This window comes from Chroicocephalus ridibundus, chromosome 1 (assembly GCF_963924245.1).
Source record: "Chroicocephalus ridibundus chromosome 1, bChrRid1.1, whole genome shotgun sequence".
In the NCBI taxonomy this organism is placed as follows: Eukaryota; Metazoa; Chordata; class Aves; order Charadriiformes; family Laridae; genus Chroicocephalus; species Chroicocephalus ridibundus.
Window position 1 is genome coordinate 209,848,452 of NC_086284.1, and position 23,078 is coordinate 209,871,529.

A 23,078-nucleotide genomic window follows, 5' to 3' on the forward strand; every position below is an offset into this window, starting at 1 on the left:
TTCTATAACTGCAGAATACCTTTGCCTGAATGGGCAACTGTTCCCAGAATACCACTCACACAGTACAGGAGTATTTGCAGTTTGTGTATTGAATCATTCAATAATCATTGTCACCTCTTTCGTATCATAGAACCATAGAAGAAATTGGGCTGAAAGGGACCTTAAAAGATCATCTAGTCCAACCCCCTCCACCATGGGCAGGGAAATCTTTCACTAGACCAGGTTGCTCAAAGTCCCGTCCAACCTAGCCTTGAACTTTTCCAGGGATGAAGCATCCACAACTTCTCTGAGAAACCTGATCCAGTGTCCCACCCTCCTCATCGTAAAACATTTCTTCCTTATGTCCAGTCTAAATCTACTCTCTTTCAGTTTAAAACCGTTGCCCCTTGTCCTGTCACTACAGACTCTGGTAAAAATTCTCTGTCATTCTTATAAGCCCCCTTTATATATAGGAAAGACATAATAAGGTCTCTCTGGAGCCTTCTCTTCTCCAAGGTGAACAACGCCAACTCTCTGAGCCTATTTTCACAGGAGAGGTGCTTCAGCCCTCTGGTTATCTTCATGGCCCTCCTCTGGACTCACTCCAACTCACTTTCCTGTGCTGAGGGCTCCAGAGCTGGACGCAGTACTCCAGGTGGTGTCTCACCAGAGCAGAGCAGAGGGGCAGAATCACCTCCCTCGACCTGCTGGCCATGCTTCTTGTGATGCAGCCCAGGATATGGTTGGCTTTCTGGGATGCAAGTGCACATTGTCAGTTCATGTCCAATTTCCCATCCACCAGTATCCCCGGGTCCTTCTCTGCAGGGCTGCTCTCAATTAACTCATCCATCTTTGGGTATTGGTAACAAATATGACATCTGTCTAAACTCCCTCCCGCTTCACTTATTTTGCAGGTTGTGTTTTATTCTATTCTATAGCTGACCCTTCTGGAAGTAATCTACTATATTTTTTCTGATTACTGACAGAGAAAAGCCAAAAAGGCAGTTGATGTAATCATTAGAGATAAATTATTAGAGATTGGTAAAGAATTTCCTTCCTACCAAAGGAAGTTAAGAGTATAATATCTAGAGTATTTACACTCATCATATAGTCCATGAGGAGACTTAGATACCTGCAGGGACAAATTACAGAACACAGACTTGGCGCTGATATACTTTGCAACACTCTCCTAAAGTGGTGGTATGCCAGTTCCCACAGAAAGAAAGGATGTAGTCCCAAAACGCAGTGCTGCCAGGCTCTGGAGGCACATCAGAAATCATGTGCTGCCTGTAACTGGCTGCTATCAGGATGACAACTGGTATTTGTCTATTTTACAGTAAGGCTGACTTTTGTCCTGTAGCCCCCTGGTATCCAAGGCTGCGGAGACGGCAGAAGACCACCTTCGCCTCTCTCCTTCTGAGACAGAGATCCTCCAGCATGAGCCTCTCAAGACTTCCCAAAAATGGGAATTCCACTAATTTTAGCATCAAACCACCAGAAAATCCGCTTCCTTCCATGATTTCATGCAAATCTCTCTTGCCCAAACCCAGAACATCTGTTTTAGAGTCCCTTTATCACATTTTTTGCATTTTCATTCCTAAAGTACAGTGCTTCTCCATTAAATCAAAGAACTTTTAAAACAAGTGACTGGGTGCTTTATCATCAGGTTTCCCTTATGCACCTTTGTTGGGGAAGTGTCTATAAATGTTGTCATGTTTCCTTCCTTTCTAATTCTTTTTTATGTTTAAGAACAGCTAAAGAGAAAAATGCTTGTGAGGGAAAAATTGCTATGTCCTTCTGGTATTCATGTCAGATGACCTAAAATGAGGTTATGTTTCACAGAAGTTGCCTTCTAATAGATAGAAAGATATAAATTAGACTTTATTGTGAAAGAAGGAAAGTCTCTGATGATCCCAAAGTTACATAAATTTAATATTTAACCTGATCTCTGTCCTACATTGCTCCCAGTTGCAGTGTTTTCATTCAAAGTCCCCATTGCTTGTGCAAGGGCAATAAAATTCATCTTAATTTTAATCCAGCAAGAAGTTAGATTCTAATTGTAACCTCCTTCATGAATATTAAGCATCATATTTTAATCTGATCTCACTGTCCTTTTTTTTTTTTTTTGTGAAATGATACAGATAACTGCAAGAAAAGTTTTATATATATATATATAACTGCAGTAAACCCCATATTTTCAGCCTGGCCAACCAAGACATCAAAGTACAGATTTGTGCATAGGCAAAAGCATTTGCAAATCTCAGTAACTGTATTGTGGTTAGCCATTAATAATTTCCTTCATCTGTCTCTTTTCTCCTCTTACTTATAACTTTCTGATTGAAGGTCTAAAATTAAGATAATTTCTCTTTGAACACCCTCATAGGGACTACTATTATAGTTCTGATATTTCAACCATTGGATTTAAAAAAATCAAAATGCTAAATTTTTAAAGTGTGGAAATGCAGCAAGTTGATTTTAGCAACGTCTAAAGCCTTTCATCTTCTCCCAATCATATCATAGTGAGTCCTTTAGCTTAAACAGAGTTACTCTGGCCTAACTAAACAGCAAGAGAAAGGAGAATGAATTTTTTTTATAGAATGTTAATTACTTCAAAGAACGTGGCAATGCTTAGTTGTGCCTGTGCTGTCAACTTGTTTCATGCGTTGTTTTACTTGAGAGAGCTAATGCATATATGACTCCTGGGCACCCCTTCAAGACAAAGCACAATACAGTTTGCAAGGTAATTTGCTCCAGGGTCTATTCCGTGCAGACATGATGAATGAAAATTTCACCAGGACTATTCAGAAAGCTATAAAAGAAAATTTACAAGTCAAATGATTGCCAGTCACTCACTCACAGAGGTCATGCACCTTTCCTCCAAAATGTTATTAGAATGCCCTCCTAGCCTGTTTTAAGGTTTGTGTGATATTTCAACCATTTTTCTTATAAATAAAGATTAGACTGACTTAATTAATGAAATACATTGTTATGTGATGAAACTCTTCAAACTAAATTTCTCAGTTTTAACACAGACTGATGAAACAAAGCTCAAAAATTGAAAAAAAAGGGTGTTTTTTAGCTTAGACTACTCTGAATAGATGAAATAAAAAACACAGTATTGTAAAATTGCCTGTTAAAGCAGGATGTTTTCATAGAGGTTGTTTGTTTTTAATCTGTAACTCAGGCAAATACACAGCATGCAAGAGAGGAAAACCCTGGAAGAGTTCATTAAAATAAACAATGAGTGCGTATCACTCATATCGTCTTGCAGAACTTCGGTAAGTATGTGTGCATCATCAGATTTTGAAAGAGTACATATCTATTCCTTCTGCTCGGGTGTAGAAATACATCTACAGAGGCTTTACTAGAATATTCTGCAGTTTTCTGTTCCCGTTCGGTTGTTTGAACAGGGAGTGAATTTCTTACTTGCAGGAATTCATTTTACTGCACTCAGAGGAGGATGCTCATAGGACCACTGGAAATGTCAGACAGTGAGCCTCTGAGCCATGGCAGAACTGTGTAGAGAAGTTTTTGGTATTCAGGACATGGACTGGATGGGATCATTTTTTTTAAGTAAAAAAATCGCTCTCTTAGAAGATGTGGGTGGGGAGTCACTCTGTTCCTATAAAAAGTTTACAATTTTCTCACTGAAAATCTTGATGACAATGAGGCCAATCACAAAGGATGACAGATGCACTGTGATACTGATTCATTTCAAAAAAACACTGAATGAGGGAAGCTGGGCCAGCTTACCAACATATTCCTCTTTCCTGAAAGAGACTTTGTTTGAGGTGAACCTCAATGTCTGTAATCCTAGAGGAACGATATTTTGCATGTCTATAGCATCTTCAAAATGAGAAGATCCAAACTTCCTTATAGTAAACTATTTAATTTAAAATTTTATTTTTACATATATATATACACATATATCTTCTACCAGAAATAATTACAGCTTGGCATTACCTAGCAAATTTGCACTTTTGAAATGTACGAAAATAATTTTCCCCATATATTTCTCAACTGAATAAATAGTTGGTAGGTGGAAAACACCACCTGGGATCTATTGTCTGAGTAGTTTCATAAGGCAGATAAACCAATCATGATCTACAACTGAATCAAGTTATTAATCATGTGCCTTTAATTGTTAGTTTCAATCCTTACATGGAATGCAATTGGGTTTTTCATCTGTAATGTCTCTAATATTCCATAGCATGTCATAAGAGACCTTTAAACAAAAGATATTGCACTTTCTGAAACTAAGAGAGAAATTGGTTTGCATAACTCAATGAAGATCACAATATGTATCATAAGATTTACTGAAGTTTAAGAAGATGAAGTATTTCATCTGCTCAGGGTCCAGTGTAAGATAGCATGCAACAATGCATATCATAAAAATAACTATAACACAGTGTCCAAGAACAAAACTCTGAATTATTTTATATTATTAAGTAGTATGAAAATACAGAATATGACAAGATGATATGTTCAGAGAAACAAAGATTATCATAGCAATACTCACAGTTATTTATATTGACCATTTGGTTGTGTCAGCAAAGTAAATAGTACTGTTTTCCAATATTTACTTATAACTTAACTGATACATCTTAATAGCACAAAAACTACTCCCAAAAAAACATTAGCACATTTCTCAAGTGGGTAAACAATTACAAAAGGTGCATATTTTTTCCTGGTGATTCCACTGATGTACATGCCTAAATTTTGGTGTCATACCCTGCGAGCTGAATCTGAACCCTGTTGCTACAGTTTTGATTTCGCTACCTAGAAACCAGTTTTCATTGCCATTTGAGAATCCTGCCTTGCTTTGCCTCCAGCTACTGGTCTTAAAGATCTTGTTTCTATAAGTCCCCTGCCATATTTGCCAGGCCTGTGTGAATGACCTGGATGACTAAAACATTTCAAGTAGTAGTAGATCCGCATATTTAAGCAATTGAATTTATTCTGCACAGTTTTAAAGAGAGTAATCCACAGGCTATTTTTCACAGAAGTTATCCATCAAGAATATTTGAAAACGTAAAAATAGTACTAGTATTAAAAGGTTTTAAGTATAACACTAAATCCTTATTCGCAAATGAGAATACAAGTGTCAACTATGGGAGCTCTCTACAAATTAATGACAAACGGGAATGAGTATTTTCTTCCAGTTAATTGGAGAGCTCATCTGGTCCACAACACAGATAAGTGCACTACAGAAAAGATATCATTTGATCTTTAAGACTTTAAGATTTTCATTCTATTTTGTTCATATATGAAAAGAATACCACAATAATTCAATCATACTGAAGTTATTCTCAGTTAATCTTGAGTTCCTCTAAATTCTGAACTACGTCCCCACAAGATAATTATATTTACAGGCTGAAACTGAAATGCTCTTGAATTGCTTTCCAACTTTTAGTTTAATTTATCATTTGAGATTGATCTGTCCCATCTCAGTCAGCCAGAAATCAGGCACTAAAAACTAGGCTGGCCGCCCCAGCTTCTCTCAACAGGGAGATCCACCACTTAGTAAGAACCACTCATTTTATCAGACTCGGAGCTGTAACTCTTAGAGTTCTCAAGTTAGAAGTGAATTGCATCATAAGTGAAAATAAGGGAATTGCAGCTCTTGAGTTATTTGCAGATTTTGAAGAGAGGAGAAACATGCCTTTGGGTGGAAAAGTAGTTTTAGTGACCAAATGCTATATACGCATCTTTTGGAATGTTTCAATGGGTGTTTTTTTGGTTGGGTCTGTCCATTTGTTTTGGTTTTTTTTTTTTTGAATGACACAAAGATTGAATTAAAATATTTTGTATTTCTATTTTCTGAAATTCGTGATACAAAACCTTACCTAACAGGCAATTTATGATGAACAAAGTGATGAAAAGCAATTTGTTTACAATTAGTATTCTGTATAAAACACATCATAACAAAGTAAAAATGGAAAATTCCTGATTTCCCATTTTCATCCCACCATTTCTCTTTTAAAAAATAGTTTGTTGATCAAATACTTAAAAATACCTTTGAACAAATTAAAGTTTGATAATCAGCTGAATTTGGATTTTTGTATGATGACTACTATGTACTGAAAGATTTAGTAGAATGCATATACACAGTTACGGATTCTTGCATTGGAAAAGACAGTTTTGCAGATCTACCTTCAAATTCTAATTTGATTTCTTCAAATCTGTGGAACATTGGACCACTTTTACCTCAAATATAGCAACAGAAATTGTTTCCTTATGTATACAGATTGCAGAAACCTGAAAAATATTTGGTTTTTTTAAGGCTGAACTTAACATGACATTAACTTTAATTGTATATATGAATTTCAATTTATGAATTGATTAAACCCCCAAAGCTGCATTGAAATGCATTAAAATGATAAAATTAGTATTTTAATAATAAAATGAAGGTCATGATAATTAAGTTTTATATTTGAGGTCAACAGAAACATACACTTGAAAGAAAATACCTTATACTTAAAGGGAAATGGAATTTTCCTAACATATCCTCAATACAAAACACTCTCTTCATTTTCATGCAATTGTCCATTATTACACATGAAAGAGAGAATCACATTGCTCATGAAACTTTGACAGCCATTCTGTTGGGCTCTTTCCAGATCCAATATTACAATGTCTCCTTCTTTGACAGCACCACATTCACACCGAAAAAAATCACTCAGTATTTCCCAATCAGATAAGAGTTTCACTGTAGTCTAAGTGCAGCAGTCAAGCTTGATGTTCAGCTGACATTCTTAGTTAAACTTAATGTTTTAAGTAGACAGCAAAAATAATAATTCCTTTATGAAGTAAATATTCTGAAATGTTATAAAAATAGAGCCTAACAGCCATTGGATATTTTCTTCTCATTTAATGGATACTGAGGCACATCTACACTTCATATTTTTTATTCCAATACTATGAAAAGCAATGAACATCAAGACAGATATTATTCATTGCAATCTAACTATTTAATTACTTTTAATAAACAGGTAAAACACTGCCTTCATTTAAACTGAAGACTCATTACATTGATGCTATGTGTAAAGGGCCTTTAGAGTAAATGAAAATCAGGATCTTAATCTATAATACGAAGAGAGCACAGTCTAATCTTTCATAGCATAACAAGTAAAAGAAATAAACATGTTGGTTCTATAAACATGGGATACCACTGTAGTGTTGTTTGTATTTCTTTTTACCTTCTGCATCGGTTAATCCTACTCCCGACTGCTTTACTGGGTCTTGTCCATTCTGGCTCATCTTCCCTCTGTTAAAAGATATGGTGGTAGTTGTCAATAAGCTCACAAGGAGAGGAGATCTAAGAAAATGATACATCCAAGCCAATGAGGCTTGTCTCTGTACAAAAAGACAAACATGGCAGGTATTTCTAAAACACAAAAAAGTGTGTGTGTGTATATACATTTAATTTCAAGAAAATAAAATAGATGACAGGTTTTTTTCTATTGCTATTTGGACAGATTGCTTAAGAATTTTTTTTTTCTTTTGGAGGCAACTGCAATTGCATCTTGCTAAACCTCTACATTCTTATAGAATGCGGCCACCAGGTGCTGTCTGCTACATGCCCCTGTCAGCCTGGGGTTCTGCAATCAGCCTGAATAGTTTCTCTTCTCATTTTATCCTGTTATGGTGAGCAGTGAAATATATAATAAGGAGTCACAAAACTGATATTTGGTCTACAATACTGATACTTCAAAGGTAAGACATGTTTGTAGTCATTATCTTCTTTTAATGATTCCTTTGACATCACAGTTTAGGTTTAGCATAAGAGACAATTCAGTTCTGAGACTTACATTAATGTAATTCATTTAATTTATTCTGAATAAATATTCATTCCATTCATTTGTTCTGAATGGAATAAATAATGCTCTGGAGGTCCCTATCTTTCTCCAATGGATGTAGAATGAACCTGGATTGCAATCTAGATGTCTATTTTGAGACAATGAAAGGTAATAAAATATAAGCTATCTTTAAACATACTTGTTGCAAGCTCTAAGGCATGATTACAATCACTGTCAAAAACATGTCTGCTGCTATGAGATGTTTGTGCTTCTGTTTGCCTTTCTCCCTTAAGACTCTGAAATGCTGTGATAGAGGATATAAGGCATTATCTTCAGAGACATGTAGCTGCTCTGGGGCTAAAGGGTCAGCACTGGTTTTGGCTACTAATGAACCAGCTTCAGGTTTCACAGCAGCAACAGAAGCTGTCCAAGTTCACACTGAGCAAAAAAAATATTATAAAATGCCAGTTTTTAAAGTGATTTTAAAACAAATTTTAATGGAAAGTTATTCTTGAAGTTTATACTTCATACTTATGAAGTTTATACTTCATAAAACATATTACAAATATGATACAAATTATTTGTCCCTAGGTTTAGATTCCTTACACATTGTTCAGCTTCTTTTCACCTTTGCATTCAAAATTAATATAATTTTACAGATGTTGCACTGGTATAGATGGTTACACAATAGCAAGGCATAGAAAATCTGGTCTTTATCAGAGGTGATAACATGAGTATCTTTCAGGGGTATTGCAACTGTATAATAAGAGTCTTTTAAAAAAATATGTCCCAAATAGAAAGACTTTACAAGATTTATTCAGCTGTTTATAACTGTATATAATGATTAATTTCCCTTGGTATTTATAACAATATTTAATATTGGCAAGCATTCTGAATAGTTGCCTCATCAAAAAATTCCCATGGTATCACTATTTAATTTTTTTATTTTGCTTCATGAGTAAATATTCCTATGGTTAAAACCATTTGGACTAGAGTAAAGAGTTTAAAACTCACCCTCTCCAAAACTTTTTCTATTGATAGATCAGAAACTTAATCTAAACAAGGAGCTTATAACCAAGAATGCTTTTAAATGCCAAGACAATTAAAGTTATTTAGCCTACTTAACGTTTGACGTCCAAATCATGAGCTATGGTCTCATGGATATGCTGAATTAGTGTACAAGGTCAGAGTCCTCGAAGTCATTATCAAGACAGTGTGAATGCAAATGTTGACTAGAATATCAATCATATATATATTCAGACGTATAAGAATTTTTATCCAGAATTCAAAATGGAAACAGTTATCTCTTTTAAAATGTTCTCCCCAGGAATGATCCCAAAGGTCTCTGATGGTAAACATTAATTTTGTCATTCATTTTCATTACATTGCTGTGTAAAACCCTTGAGACTAACATGAAAAAGAAAGCATTTCTTGTCTATATAAATGTCCCGTGTAACTTCTAAAGTGTCTGTCAAATATCATCATATAAACAATTTACTTTACAAATGCCATAATAGAAAAAAAAATAATAGTGTATACCTTAACATAAAATAAGAGGGCTGGATATGTTTTATTTAATTAAGTAAAATTCATGGGAAGAAATTACTACAATAGAAAAGCTGAAGCTGTGGAGGCTTCTTCCTGCTTCTCAGTAGAAGTGGGGCTGATTTCAGGCTTTATAGACTGGTGAATCTGTCAGCCAAATACCATGTAACTGTAGATACTGTAGCGTTGCTAGACAATACACAGTAAGTGATACTATTTGGACTCAGATTTAGCATATGTGAAGTAAAAACTTCTGAGAGCTCCACCTCGTGTTTCTGTGCACAAAGATTGTATGCATCTTTGCTCTTCTCATTGGGAATGTCAGCAAAATAATTTTGAAATTGTCAAATCCAGTTAAAGAGCATCTTTTTGCCACTGTGATACTTAGAAATGTCACTGTTCTAGAGAATTAATTTTTTTTTCATTCAGGTTTTTTTAGGAAGGTTATATCAAGCTCTTGTGACTAATAATTCATGATTTCAAGGGAAAAGCAAAAACTTGTGTCCCAGAGAAAAACTTGAACAACTATTGCAGACACTGAATGAGCCATGACTACCAATATTTTGAGAACAGTCAATCTATAAAATTTTCAGGCCAGAAATATTAAGTTGATCAGGAGCAATTACTTTTCCCTATAAAGGAATATAAATGAAATTGCTAAATAAAAGTGCATGCTGCTAAAATTGAGGGGAAAAAAATCCTGGCAAAACTTTTCTCTGTGTAGTAGTTAACTGGGTAAAATGTTTGAAAATTAAAACATTTTATAGGTTGATTACACTGATGGTAGCTTGATAACTCCTACAGGGACTCCATCCTAGAAAACTTTTTCCAACCAAGAATTGAGAAATTCTATTCGAACTTGTAAAAACTTCGGAAAAGTTGCATTATATCCAGAATGTGAATTTCAGTTGCAACAGTAACACTTTTTTCTAGAAGGAGGTAAATCTGAAAACTTAAACTAAGCATTCTCAGGCCTACTAAAGTTGCACCTTTAAAACGTAACCCAAACCCACCTCTACACGCTTTCACCAAAGGCTGAGACTAGTACCTCTCCTGAGTGATAGCAATAAATTCACAAGGTTGAGGCAGAGGTTTGGTTGGTTATTAACAATTCAATGCTCAACAAAGCAGAATAAAAGTACAAGCTCTGGGAAACTATTTCTGGGTGGCTGCTATTCTACTGTGTAACTCAAGTCTGTAGAGGAAACTACTTAAGAAGATGACTGGCAAGTGAAAGGGCTATACATAGTGCACGGAGGATACCGTATATTAAAGGAAAAACCTTACATTCTTGGGATGGGAAATAGATTATTCTCTCCTGTGGCACTGCTGCTGCCTTCGCTATCCATGCTGTATCCACTGCCAAAACTACTGGCTGACGAGCCAGTGGAGACAGAACTTTCTGCAGGTCGGTGATTAGTAGACCTTGCTGTACAGGGCGGGAACAGTGGGTTACTAAAAAACTTGTTAGACATCAGTAGCATCCACGTAAAGAAAAAGTTTAATTTATCAAAATCACATGCTGCAAACGCTTTCAGTTTTTTACTTTACATTCCAGTATTGCGTTATCATTTTTTGCAGATGATGTTTATTTTCACATAAAATAAGGTGTTCTAAACCAAATAATATACCGTATCTTTTCTCCAGTCATGTTAATAGTTCAAATGAACAGCCTGAAGGAAAAAAAGAATGGGTTAGATTGATTAACATTGCTTTTCTGATTAAAGCTACAGAAAACCAGTTATTCATCTGAAGCATTCCATATGGTAATCTTGAAAACATTAAAGTCCCAGTGGGCTTTCCTCATGTTCCTCATGAAACATTCTTTCCATTTGGTGATTTTGAGAAGGAGAGGAAGCTGAAAGGAAGTACAGGTAGACCACCTATAGTCACAGAGACTGTATGAAGACATCCAGCCCCTTCAGACATAACACAGCTACTGCATTATATTTCTCAACTGCTCCTACCCATCTGGATCTTTCTTACTACATGCCTAGAATTTTAATGCACATATTTTGATGGGAACTGCCCTAATCTTGTTTAAGACCATTTGGTGTAGAAAATGTACACCAGCATATGTTATTTTTACTTCAGATGCTTTAGTTTGTGTTTTGGATATTGTACTACATGAACAAAATTTCCACCTTTAGCAAGTTGAGAAATAGAAACGAAAAAGGACACAGTGACATTACATATAAGAATTAATACAGGAACAATAGAGTAGCTATTCTCATATTGAATAACACAATTGTCTGGGAATACTAATACTGATTTTTGGATTTTTTTTGTTAAATGTCCTCTACTACATTTACTATTGTCATATTTCATCTATTGCATCTGACTGAGCATATACACTGAAGATAAAAAATACGTTTTTGTATAATTATTTTTCTGTGAAGACTTAATGAAGTTCTATGTTATTTTGGTGAACTGTGAAACTGTAATACAAGCAGTTAAAAGAGATTCTTCTTTATACAAGAAATTAGTCAAATATCTAAATGGAAATTACTTCAAATAAGAGCCAGAGCCCCAATGGTGGCTTGCCTGAAAGTAGCAACGGATATTATTTATGTTTGACTGAATGAATAATATTTTTTTGGTGAAGACTGCTGCTTGCTGCCTGATGTGGGGCCGAGAAGCTGAGTGTGACTCCTCAATCGTAATGAAAAACAGATTAATAATTAAAACCAGAAGAGGGGAATGAAGCAATTCACATATCGTCAATCCTTGGGCCAAACTGTGAATTAAGACAGAACTCTTACTCTGCAAAGTGATTCTTCACCGCTAAACCGAGCTGTCACATAACTCTTTAAAGACTCTGCTAGCCTCCTCTGTTTCACTATTGCCTACAGCCACCGAAGGAATCTGTCAATTTAAATTATTTTCAGACCAAAATATTCTTTAGCTATTTCATGATTTCATACATTGATCATAGGCTATCTTCTTGGCTGTTAATACAAATTAATAAACTGTGAAATCGTAGTGTTATTAACAGATAACCTCAGTATCTCATCTGGAGAGAAAGCCACCCATGTTTTTACCAGCACGGAGAGCCAGAGCACGGCAGCGTGCCCTGCTCGGGCGGCTGGGAGCGGTGGCTGCTCTATCACTTGCATTGTGTGGTAGCGTGAGGGAATTCCTGTGACTGTGGTGACATGTCAGGAAACCGCTGTTGCAAAATGTCGGGCGAGAGCGAGAAGTCAGAGAAGAGAGGTCAAGCTCTCCTTTATAGCGCATTATTGCCAGCTGCCCTGTTTCAACAGCCTGTATTGGGGCTATCTCCTGCCGGTCCCAAACTAATCCATAACCTCAGTTCTCATAGTGTTTGTGTGACCTGTATGATTTCTGATGCTTGTTGTTTGGGATTTTGAGGGTTTCTTTGGGTTGGGTTGGGGATTTTTTTGCCATGGCATGACAAATGCCTCACAGGTGAGGAGAATCGGGAAAGCCGCACATCTGCAAAATCCATGGAAGTCGAAACAGTATTGTGCCAGCACAAAAGAGTGTCTTTAGTCCTTCCCTTAGGGTTGAATTTGTTTAGTGTAGCACATATCTCCACCATAATATATGTGGCTGAAAGGGTGGTTCATATCTGAGCTCTTATTTTTATTGACTTTACTGTAAAAGTAGTAGTAGTGCCTGAAGTAATTTCTCATATCTTTATTGGTGGCTTTCTAAAACCACTAAGAATGTAGAATTTAGTTCAAGCCAGAAAAGCTTGAATTAAGCCTTTATAAATGGTTTGGAAGTTTTGCTACATCTATTTATAATCAAAACATAGTCGTTTCTTTCGAAAAGATACAGCTGTATCCTGATGATACATTCAGTATGCAATATTTTTAGTTTCTCTACTGTTTTCACTAATTTACATCTTTTTCTATATTGATGGGTTTTTTTCCATAAGATCTCTTGGTGAATGGTTATAATGGGTCCAAGTTTAGATTCATGACTGGATTTTGAAAATTCTAAAGTTCGATGTTATTCTTTTTTTTTCCTGTCTGCTCTATGAAAGTAATGAACTACAGCGTCAGTTTGCAACAAGAGATGAAATCCACAAATAGATTTACTGCTGGTTTTGTGACAAATTAAGAATCTGGATACAGAGAATTCCTCTGTAACTCATAAGACATCCACATTTTCTATATATCTATATTTTTGCAGATAAATATAGGCCTCTAAGCTGCTGGTTATATAGAAAACTTCCAAACTTCCAAGTTCTGAAGATGTGGCAATGCCTGCTGCCAGGAAATATTTTGTCTAAGAGTTAGAATAACTATGGTTAGGTTTCTACTCTAAGTTGAGAGTTAGAACTTGTTCCCTGCTCTCATGTGCCAGGAACTAGTTTGTACGCTCATTTGCAGTCTTGCCCTTTTTCTTTGTACAAATGCAAATATTGCCTTAAGAATTTTGACAAGAAAGGCTGAACTCACTGTGGTACTCCTCTAGTCTTACTAGGCTATGTAAGCTCTGTGAAGCCCTATAAGTGTCAGCGCAATTGCCACCTTGCTTGGCCAATTGGGTTCATATCCACATAAAGGACAAGTAGCTAAAGTGAGATTAGGGCAGGTTCAGTTCTAAGTTACAGAGCTTCTGCTTACAGTTTTCTACACTAAAAGTTGCCTAAATTCTCAGGCTTTGATGTCAAAGTTTTGGCAGGAGGTGACTTGGTCTTTAGAGAGTTGAATAGTTTTGTACGCATTTACTCTGGTCCAAAGATTGGATATTCTCTTCTGGTATCGCAGAGGTGCCTGATACAACAAAGTGTAGTCTTGCTTTACTTAAATGTACAACATTTATCTGAATAGGAACTTGGGCAAAGGCAATTGCCATCATTTGAATATTAAGTATCCAGAGTATGGAAGAGCTATGTTTCATTGCTTCCTTGCCCTTTGGTTTTTCAAATTATTTCCTGATTCTTAGAAAAACAAACAAACAAACAAAAAAACCACTTCTAAATACTTCTTATATGCAAGGTCTTGCTCTCAGTTACATATGATGCTGAAATCTTTTCATTTTTAGAAGAAAGAAAAGACTCTTCAGGCCTCAGCAGGTGGAAGATACTAAGCTTAACTGAAGATCATTACCCAACATCATCACTTGCCCTCTTTCTGGGAGAGAGGAGATATCCCTTCCTCTCTCCAGCTCCTTCTCCATGAACTTTTTATGCAGGTGCTTGGTACTTTTTAAGAATTGTAACTTGAGTGATGTCCAGGCTGTCCAGCCATTGGTCTATGAAGAATAGAAATAGGAAATGAAAGCTTAAAATTCTAATATGAGATGCTTCCTCAGAAAGAGTGCACAGAAGTTTCTATTATACAAAACTATTATTGTAGCTTGACTTTGCTTTCATCTGCTAATCCTGTTTTAGCTAATAGTTCCCCAATGAGATGAAAGTTCTCTACTTGCAAGGTGTGTTGATGTGTAGGCTACCCTATTTAGTAGCTAACAATGTGGTGTTAATGCTGCCTCTGAGTAACACTGTTTAACTGTCTGTTGTACAGGCTGGCATGAGCAAAAGTTTCAGTTCAGCCATTCTAGTGAATAATACATAAATGAGTTGGAAGAGTTCTCAATTGCTTACAGGAATTCTTTCAGATTCTAAGAAAGTGGATCATAACATTATTGCTGATGTAGAATCAGAGTTTCCCAAGAAAAACAAAATTACAATAGTGATAGAGATACCTTTTGTACTATTTATTATTTACATAAAAAAAAGAAAAAAAAAAAGATTTTTCCTTTGACAGAATGATATTTGACCATATATTCCCTTATGCCTTCTTCGAAAAGAATTGTCAATTCAAGAAAATTGAGACTAGCACTGACTCACCTTTTAGCTACATTTTTTTGTTTTTATTTTTTAAAAAATATTATTAGTATTATTAGCATGATATTAGTTGAATGCATCTATGGCAAAAATATGCTTTTGCTTATGCTTTGGCTTATGGACCCAGTTAGAAAATCAACTTTTACAATTAAGGAAAACAATATAAGTCACCCCTTAGTATAAAGAAAATATCTCATTAAAAATGAATAAGAAAGGAAAGAATGGAAGCCACATGATTTCACTTAATCTTTCAGAAAAGTCTGTTTTTACGACAGAGAAGATGCTTTAAAAACATAAGGGAGATAGATATTTCACACCAGACCTACAGCCATGAACTGTCAAATCAGTCAGCAGCAAAATGGAAACAATTCGGCTTTGTCAGCCACTCCAGCCATTCTTCTACAGTGAACAGACTCTTGTTTGTTGGTTTTTTTTTAGAAGACTTAAATTTGAAATATGCAACTATGCTGTTCGGTGGTTCCTGTGGATAAAAGAAGAACAGACTCAAGCAGAACTTACTCCTGGGTATTAAATTGTAGATGTTCCCCTTTGTGGGTATTTGTCTAGAAGAAGAAATACAACTGTCATAACACATTGGGAAAGACAGTTTTGTTTGTAAACCAAACAGGAGGAGAGGAAAATGCTTTTGAGTATGTATTCAGGATTAAGTTTTGGGACTTTGCCTCTAATTGCTTGAAAAAAAAATTGTTCTTAGTAACTGGCAGTCTTGTGAGAAACCCTGGGTGACAAAAAGGGCTGATAGCATCATGCCGAGTCTTCTCAGAGAGAGGCAATCCCATGGGAGGAGGTGAAGTCATCGATCTTCTTGGGGCAGTTATCTGCTGACCAACAGACTGGACATGTCACACAGTGTCTTCTGGCAGAAGCTTGTCTACTCTTCACTCTCAGTCGCCTTGTGTTTCAAATGCTCCAACCTAAAACTGCCCCTAAATACCAGTTTACCCATTTTTATAAAGGGTTTGCTAGCACTAAAGGCAGATGCTGCTCAGGCTTGCTCTGTAAGGCTCTGCAGTGTAAAACCCTGTTGGTGGGACTGCTAGTTGCAACAGACTAGGGATACATAAATAACTAGTGACCAAAGGCATATATACCTCAGGTCAGTTCTGAGAGTTTCTTTTCCTTACTCTTCCTCACATTGAACAGTACTTTAGACCATGGTCTCACCCATTTCAGCCACATTTGTATATTAGACACGGCTTTGACGACATGCTGAGCAGTGATATTTTGTGAAATTTCACAACTCTTTACAGGGCAATTTGCTATTTGAAGTGAGTAATGACAGAACAGCACTCATCTTAAAACTGTGGTGATGGCATTTCTTTACCCAGCAAAGCAATTCTGATAAAATAATTTTCTTCCATGTGCTCTGTAGGGTTAGGCTACCATCTAATAGACTTTTGAAGTAAGAGTTATCAAATGAAGAATCTGGGCAATTTCCTGAAATTACATGTCAGCTTAAAATGGTGAAAGAGTAAATAGCAGGAATAGCCGAAGCAAAATGTGCCAATTAGACTGCAACAAGACTCAAAAGACAGCCTCAGATTATTGCTATCTGCAGAGAGTGGGGACAAACTGTTCTTGTTTTGATAATGATTGTTGGAAATGAGTTATCTGTAGCAATACGAAGGCCCATTTCACTTGGAAATTAAGAGGCTAAGTGACTAGTGAAGCTAGGCATAAAGCAGCTCTGGACAGTAAATTATTTGAAGTGTGAAGGAAACATCCTGAATTATTGTAGGAAATTAAAACATAGCATAGCCTATTAAAAGTGTGAGAATGGGCATAGACCTAAAGGGACCCCAAATAAGCAGGTATTTAAATCCACAATCATATCCAATTCAAAAGATTTATAGAACCCTGGAATCAATTTCCTTTCACTCCACATTGCTGCTAATGCCAGTAAATAGAACTTAGTGATAAGGGAAATTCCTGTCGATTTTAATTTCTTACAGCTAAGTGGCCAGAAATTACACAGTGCTGGCTCAGACCCGTATCATGGATTTTACAGTGTTAGCAGTATCTTGGTAGATACATCACATCACGTTTCTGTGTAGCTTTAACCTGTTATACTGACACTAAGGGAACTTCTGTCAAAGTTGTTGAACTGAGTGAATTAAAAACAGGTATGCTGCCTTTTGAACTAAAGTGTTTTAAACTGGAGGTCTTTGAGAGGACTAAATTGACAGGGTCATTTGTGTACAATTGTGAAAATGCCGATGCATGGTCTGTCTACTCTAGATATTCTAGCTAACGGTATTAGCTCTGATAGTAGACCTCTGACCAGTAAAATCACTTGACCCACAACTATTTGGAAAGTCATTTCCTCTTTGGTTATCACAGAAAAGCTTTTGTGTCACGATGGAAAATTTATATTGTACAGGATGAAATGTTCTCTATCAGATGGGAGAAATAAATAGGTTCTGGCTACATGCATTACATTTGGATGTTTTCAGAAAATGTTGTGATTTTAAATTCCCAGAGGTTTGGGGTTGAAAAAAACCACCTTTCTATTACTGAGTAAAAAAGTATAGGAAAAATAGACAGCGATTGCTGTAGAAATATATTGTTTGTGTTATCTTAAATGGTATTTTAACAGGTATGTTTGGACCTTTAACTGAAACACGTGGTATTTTCTGTAAATCTTTAACATTTGCTAACTAATTCAGGTCAAGAGTATAGCAGTGTTTTTCTCCTGCTTGTTTGGTTATTTTTTTAATGTGTGCCAAATAAAAGAGGAGGAGCATATGACATCCATCACCACATGATGTTCAAGCAACAGCATGTTGACTTGTATCTTCTCTCTCATGAGTGTCTGTTTGAAAGGTCAGAAAAACGCATAAGACTAAAACGATGTTCAGGCTTAAAATCACTTAGCTATTACTTAGCTATTTAAATAGTAATTTACTGTTCTCCACAGATCCTAGGAGGAATCAAAGTAATTGTTTAGCAATTCTCTTTGGTCATAAAATATTATTATTTTTTGATATCCTGATGCAATAAAGGAATTTTTTTTCCATTGTACAATCATTGTACCTTTTGGGGCAAAAGTGGCACTTCTTCCTCTGCAAATAAGGACAAGACCATTGAATTTTACCCACTAAGCAGGTATGTTAAACACCCATGTAAGAGACCACTGCTTCCTATAAAAATGTGTACTTTAAAAAATGACCAGTTATGTAGATAAATGCTAACTATATGGTGAATGATATATTTTTTTGTGTGTGTGTGTGTTCTGTACTTTTTATTTCAGTGGAAACTACACTTTCTATTTTCACTTTCTACTCTAGCCAGGCAGAGCTGGTGCACCTTTCTACTTCACATTGATGCTGAAGGGAAATTTTGCTGTTCCTGGTCTTTCTTATTCACTGTATTGGAAGTTATTAAAACTAAAGCATGTAGATCATTCTTGTAAAACTATCAACTGGCTTTGAAAAGGTCTTTTATATAAAATCAGTAAACATTGCAAATACACCGTTTTATATAATTACATCCAGAGAACTGGTAATTATCATCAGAGTATCACTAAGTGTTCTAATATCTGAAGAACTCTAAAATAATTTATTGTATTTAAAACATAAGTAAGTGACCTACCAAGTAAATTCCACATAACGGAAAAATCCTTCTGTGGGATAAATTACTGACTTAAAAGGAGGTGGACTGATTTACACTATCTCTAAAACTGACTCCTTTGGTGGATAAACCCTAATACACAGATTTATGTTGAAAGAATGTGATTAATTTTATGTGAATGTGTAAATGGTAATGATTCAAATTTTTCACGAAAACGAAATCAAATTAACGCCAACCTAGGCACTGCTCTCTCCCTCTGGCTTGGATGCCTTGCAACTTCTGCCTTCAAAGGGTTGTCTCTGAAATTTTATTTTTCCTCTCTAAGGGGTGTGATGGGAATGTGTATTTTGCAATTGGTTTCTTTACTGATCACTGTCTTATCTCTCACAGGCAACAACGAAATTATACTTCAGGGTTTATTTTTAATTAAATGCTGTAGTTGAATATTGGATTTTACAAAGGTGCTGAACAAAGACCAATGGTTTTTGTTGTAGCTTCACCTTAATTTTAAAAGAGATTGATTAAAATACACTTTTTTACTGTTTAAACTGAATACAGATATAATTTAGTCCAATAAACTTAAACTGATGCAAGTCCTTTGCATTCACAAAGTATAATAACTATACCACAGGTGCTGGTTTTGTTTATGATTTCCTTTTCACTTCTCATCAGACATACAATTAATAACTGAGAAAATACATCTAGTAGAAAAGGTCCTAGAAGATGGAAGTATAGAAGGATTTGTCTGGGCATTCTAAAAATGACTGAGGGTTCTTGTTTAGTTTTGTTTTTTCAAGCACCAAATCAAGAAAAAAAAAAAGCAATTGAGAGACTAAGTTAAAGGAGGAAACTCTTTCTGAGGGTTCTCTTAGGTAGAGAAGAATTGAATAGAATAGAATTTTTCCCATCATCCTGTGGAAATCTTGCTAGATTGCTACCACCTTGTGAGCTTGGGCTGAAAAAAACATGAGTTATTCTAAAAGGCGCTGTTCTCTGAAAAATTCACAGAGAAATAACTGGGGTAAAAAATAATAATGATGTTGTGGATTATCTGTAATGGCTTCCTTAATAAAAGGCTTTGAGATGTAGTGACAAAAAATTAGTAACTTGCCAAGATGGCTGTTTCAGTCTGTATGACCAGTTCCTAGTGGGTTCTTTTCCTGGTGGCAGTAAAGTAGGCTGTAATGGGGGTGGTTACCACAACCATACAGCAAACCTGTAGGAATGGACTTGCAAATGGATGATGCCCTAATATTCATTGTTCACAATAGTCTTAACTTTAAGAATTTTTAAAACCTCTCCTTCTTTCATCTCTTCTTCGTCCCACAAAGAACTCCATAAATGGAAAGCTGCTTTGAGTATCTTTGGTCCTTTTTCTATTCCAGGTCATAGTCTCTTCTTGTTTTACTTACATACTCCACAAAACTGCAATTAACTAATCTTGATTTTTATTCCTGCTGAAATGCATGAGATCCATTAACCTCAAAATGGTAGTTATTGGCCCACATCATATGAATAAATTAGGACAAACTACTTTTTGTACAACAAGAAGAAGCCAAAACTTCTCACTGATCTGAAACCAGGTTTGTAAACTTGCGTAGGTGACACTGCATTGTGCATACTTCTCAGAAGTAAACAGACAAAAGTACCATGTCTCTTCATAGTAACCTTACTTATATATTAATAATATTAATGTGGGCTCTTATTCTGATAACTCTCTATGATGCTTTTAACATTGCTGAGCCAAATGCATATCAATACATATTCTTTTTGCAATTTTAAAAATAAAGAAGCTAGCATAACGATTCATTGGCAAGCATACTTGAAGCCAAGTCTAGCTATTTCCTTATCATAAAAGTGTACGTGAACCCTGATTCAACCTCATATCACAATCAAGAGGTTTTAGCATTTTTTGTCTATGCCAAAAGGCATCACAAGTCTACAAGTATTTATGATAAATGTCTACAGACATGCCTCCTCAAAAGATCATAATAGTTATTTAGAATAGAATAGAATAGAATAGAATAGAATAGAATAGAATAGAATAGAATAGAATAGAATAGAATAGAATAGAATAATTTCAGTTGGAAGCTACTTACAACAATCATCTACTCCAACTGCCTGACCAATTCAGGGCTGACCAAAAGTTAAAGCATGTTATTAAGGCCATTGTCCAAATGCCTTTTAAACACTGACAGGTTTGGGGCATTGACCACCACTCTAGGAAGCCTGTTACTGTGTTTGACCACCCTCTCAGTAAAGAAATGCTTCCTAATGTCCAGTCTAAACCTCCTCTGATGCAGCTTTGAACCATTCCCACACGTCCTATCACTGGATACCAGGGAGAAGAGATCAGCACTTCCCTCTCCACGTCCCCTCCTCAGGTAGCTGTAGAGAGCAATGAGGTCAGCCCTCAGCCTCCTTTTCTCTAGTCCTTAGCCGCTTCTCACAGGACATTCCTTCCAGAATTAGATTTCTATGGTATACATCCCAGGAATACGATGGGCCTTTCAGTCATCATGCTTGAGCTAGTACCATGACATCCTCTGGCCTCTGCCTGAACTGAGTGTCTGGAGTTGAGCTATAGAGTAAGATAATATGTCTGGGGGTGGATGTGCACATGTATGTAGATAGATATATTTATGGAAGGGTTCTTAAGGCTCTCATAAGAAACATCTTGTTATTCCTAAATACAATTTTAAAAATTATTTGTTAAATTTTCCCCTGTTAATTAGCTGTTTTAACATCACACTAGTTCTCTTAATGACTTGTTGCCTTTAGGGTATATTGTTTGAAGTATCATTCCCTCTTTCTCTCCTACAGCCTTTTCAGCAAGACTGTACTGCTCATGGTGTGCAATAGTGTTGACCGAAAAACCTTCAATCAATCATGAGCGCTTGAGAAGGGCTTACAGCACAAGAGAAGATCTCGGAGACCAGTCTGTAAGTTTATTGGGATAATCCCTCAGATTCCATGGAAATACGCAAAATGCTCCAGAAGTCAAAAGAACAGTGCCAATTTGAACCAACTGAGATTCTGGCTCTTTATTTGTGATGAAGGGAGAAATTGATGATATGTGGTATTTAGGTTTGGTGTACAGGTGCCTACAGGTAGGCTGATAGTAAAGTTATCAAGAGATTGAGGTATACATGGACCGAAACTCCTTTCCTTTCCACTGGTGGTTTGAAAAATTATCTATGCTATTGACTTGTGACATAACGACTACGTTGGGAGAGGAAAAAGAAATTGTTAATGTCGCAATTAGAATTCCAGAAACAAAAATGTGCAATTAGGTTTTTGTCACAGTACAAGAAATATTCAATCATGCTTAAGCAGAGCAGCTTGGATGCATGCTTTTTATTAGGCAACAACATGAGCAAAGCTGTACCATTTTTCAACAGAAGTCTAAGTCCTCCAGTGGAATGGAAGTGCACATGTTTGTTGTTTTATAATGTTTCTTAGCACAGTTTTTCATTATGAACTTATGCGCTGATGTGGAAAAATCAAGCAGAGTTCTTGTTTCATGTTAACATTTACAGCACTTAATGGAGGGGTAAAATAAATAATTAAATATTGCAATGAATTAGTAGACATGGCAAGAAGGATTTGGGATGTGGTTGGTTTCTTAACCATGTCTTTCTGCTCACCTCCTTCAGGCTTGACTGGTCCGTCAGACATCACTTTCCTGAGGGCTAGTTGGCTTTGGTCTTTGTTGTCATTGGCTGGTGGAGGCAGATTGTCAGACTGAGTTCTTTGAATTGGGAGGACTCCTGCTATGCTGTGTCTGTGCTGCTTCCTGGCATGATTAGACTGACCGCTTTTATGTGCTGCTGTGGCAGTGTGGGTGAAATGGAAACCCAGAGTATGTATCCTCAGATGGAACCAGCTTAAATGTTATTCATGCAAACAGAAGTGGTTTTTTTCTGTATTTAAGTAAGTAGTGTTTTCAAACACCAAAGAGACACCACATGCACAGCATTAAAGAGTATTAAAACTGGCTGTTTCTTTATTAATGATGGTGAAGACAAGGGAAATAATTTTCCCCCAGTTTTTGCATTATACCATGGTAAGTTTATGGCATATCAACAAATCCTGAAGACAAACACAATGATCCCACAGTCAGAGAGTTTTAATTTGCCATCAACTAAACTCTCGACTAGCAATCAGATACTGGTTTAAAGTATATTCTGGAGAGCAATCCTTTTAAATGGAAAAGTTTTAATTTTTTAATCTATTAAAAGTTGTCAGATGAAATCTATCTTGACCCTAAATCAATCCGTGGCACAAAAATTATCAGAAAAATTGAACTATGACACCTGACTTAGCTCTCAACTCCCCTT

The 23,078-nt window shown here is 36.0% G+C and overlaps 1 protein-coding gene across 6 annotated transcripts in view; it reads right to left on the minus strand.

Moving 5' to 3' along the window:
- The window catches only part of PCLO (piccolo presynaptic cytomatrix protein), a 370,979-nt gene that overhangs the window by 41,476 nt on the left and 306,425 nt on the right, over window positions 1-23,078 (minus strand). For 3 of the 6 annotated variants that reach the window (XM_063323548.1, XM_063323547.1, XM_063323545.1), the window contains exons 21-23: window positions 22,386-22,568; window positions 10,611-10,752; window positions 7,179-7,246 (exon numbers count right to left, since the gene is read on the minus strand). In XM_063323548.1, the coding sequence (XP_063179618.1) occupies window positions 7,179-7,246; window positions 10,611-10,752; window positions 22,386-22,568 (393 nt within the window). The remainder of the gene's footprint in view (window positions 1-7,178; window positions 7,247-10,610; window positions 10,753-22,385; window positions 22,569-23,078) is intronic. The other 3 variants (XM_063323549.1, XM_063323546.1, XM_063323550.1) reach the window with 3 other exon arrangements.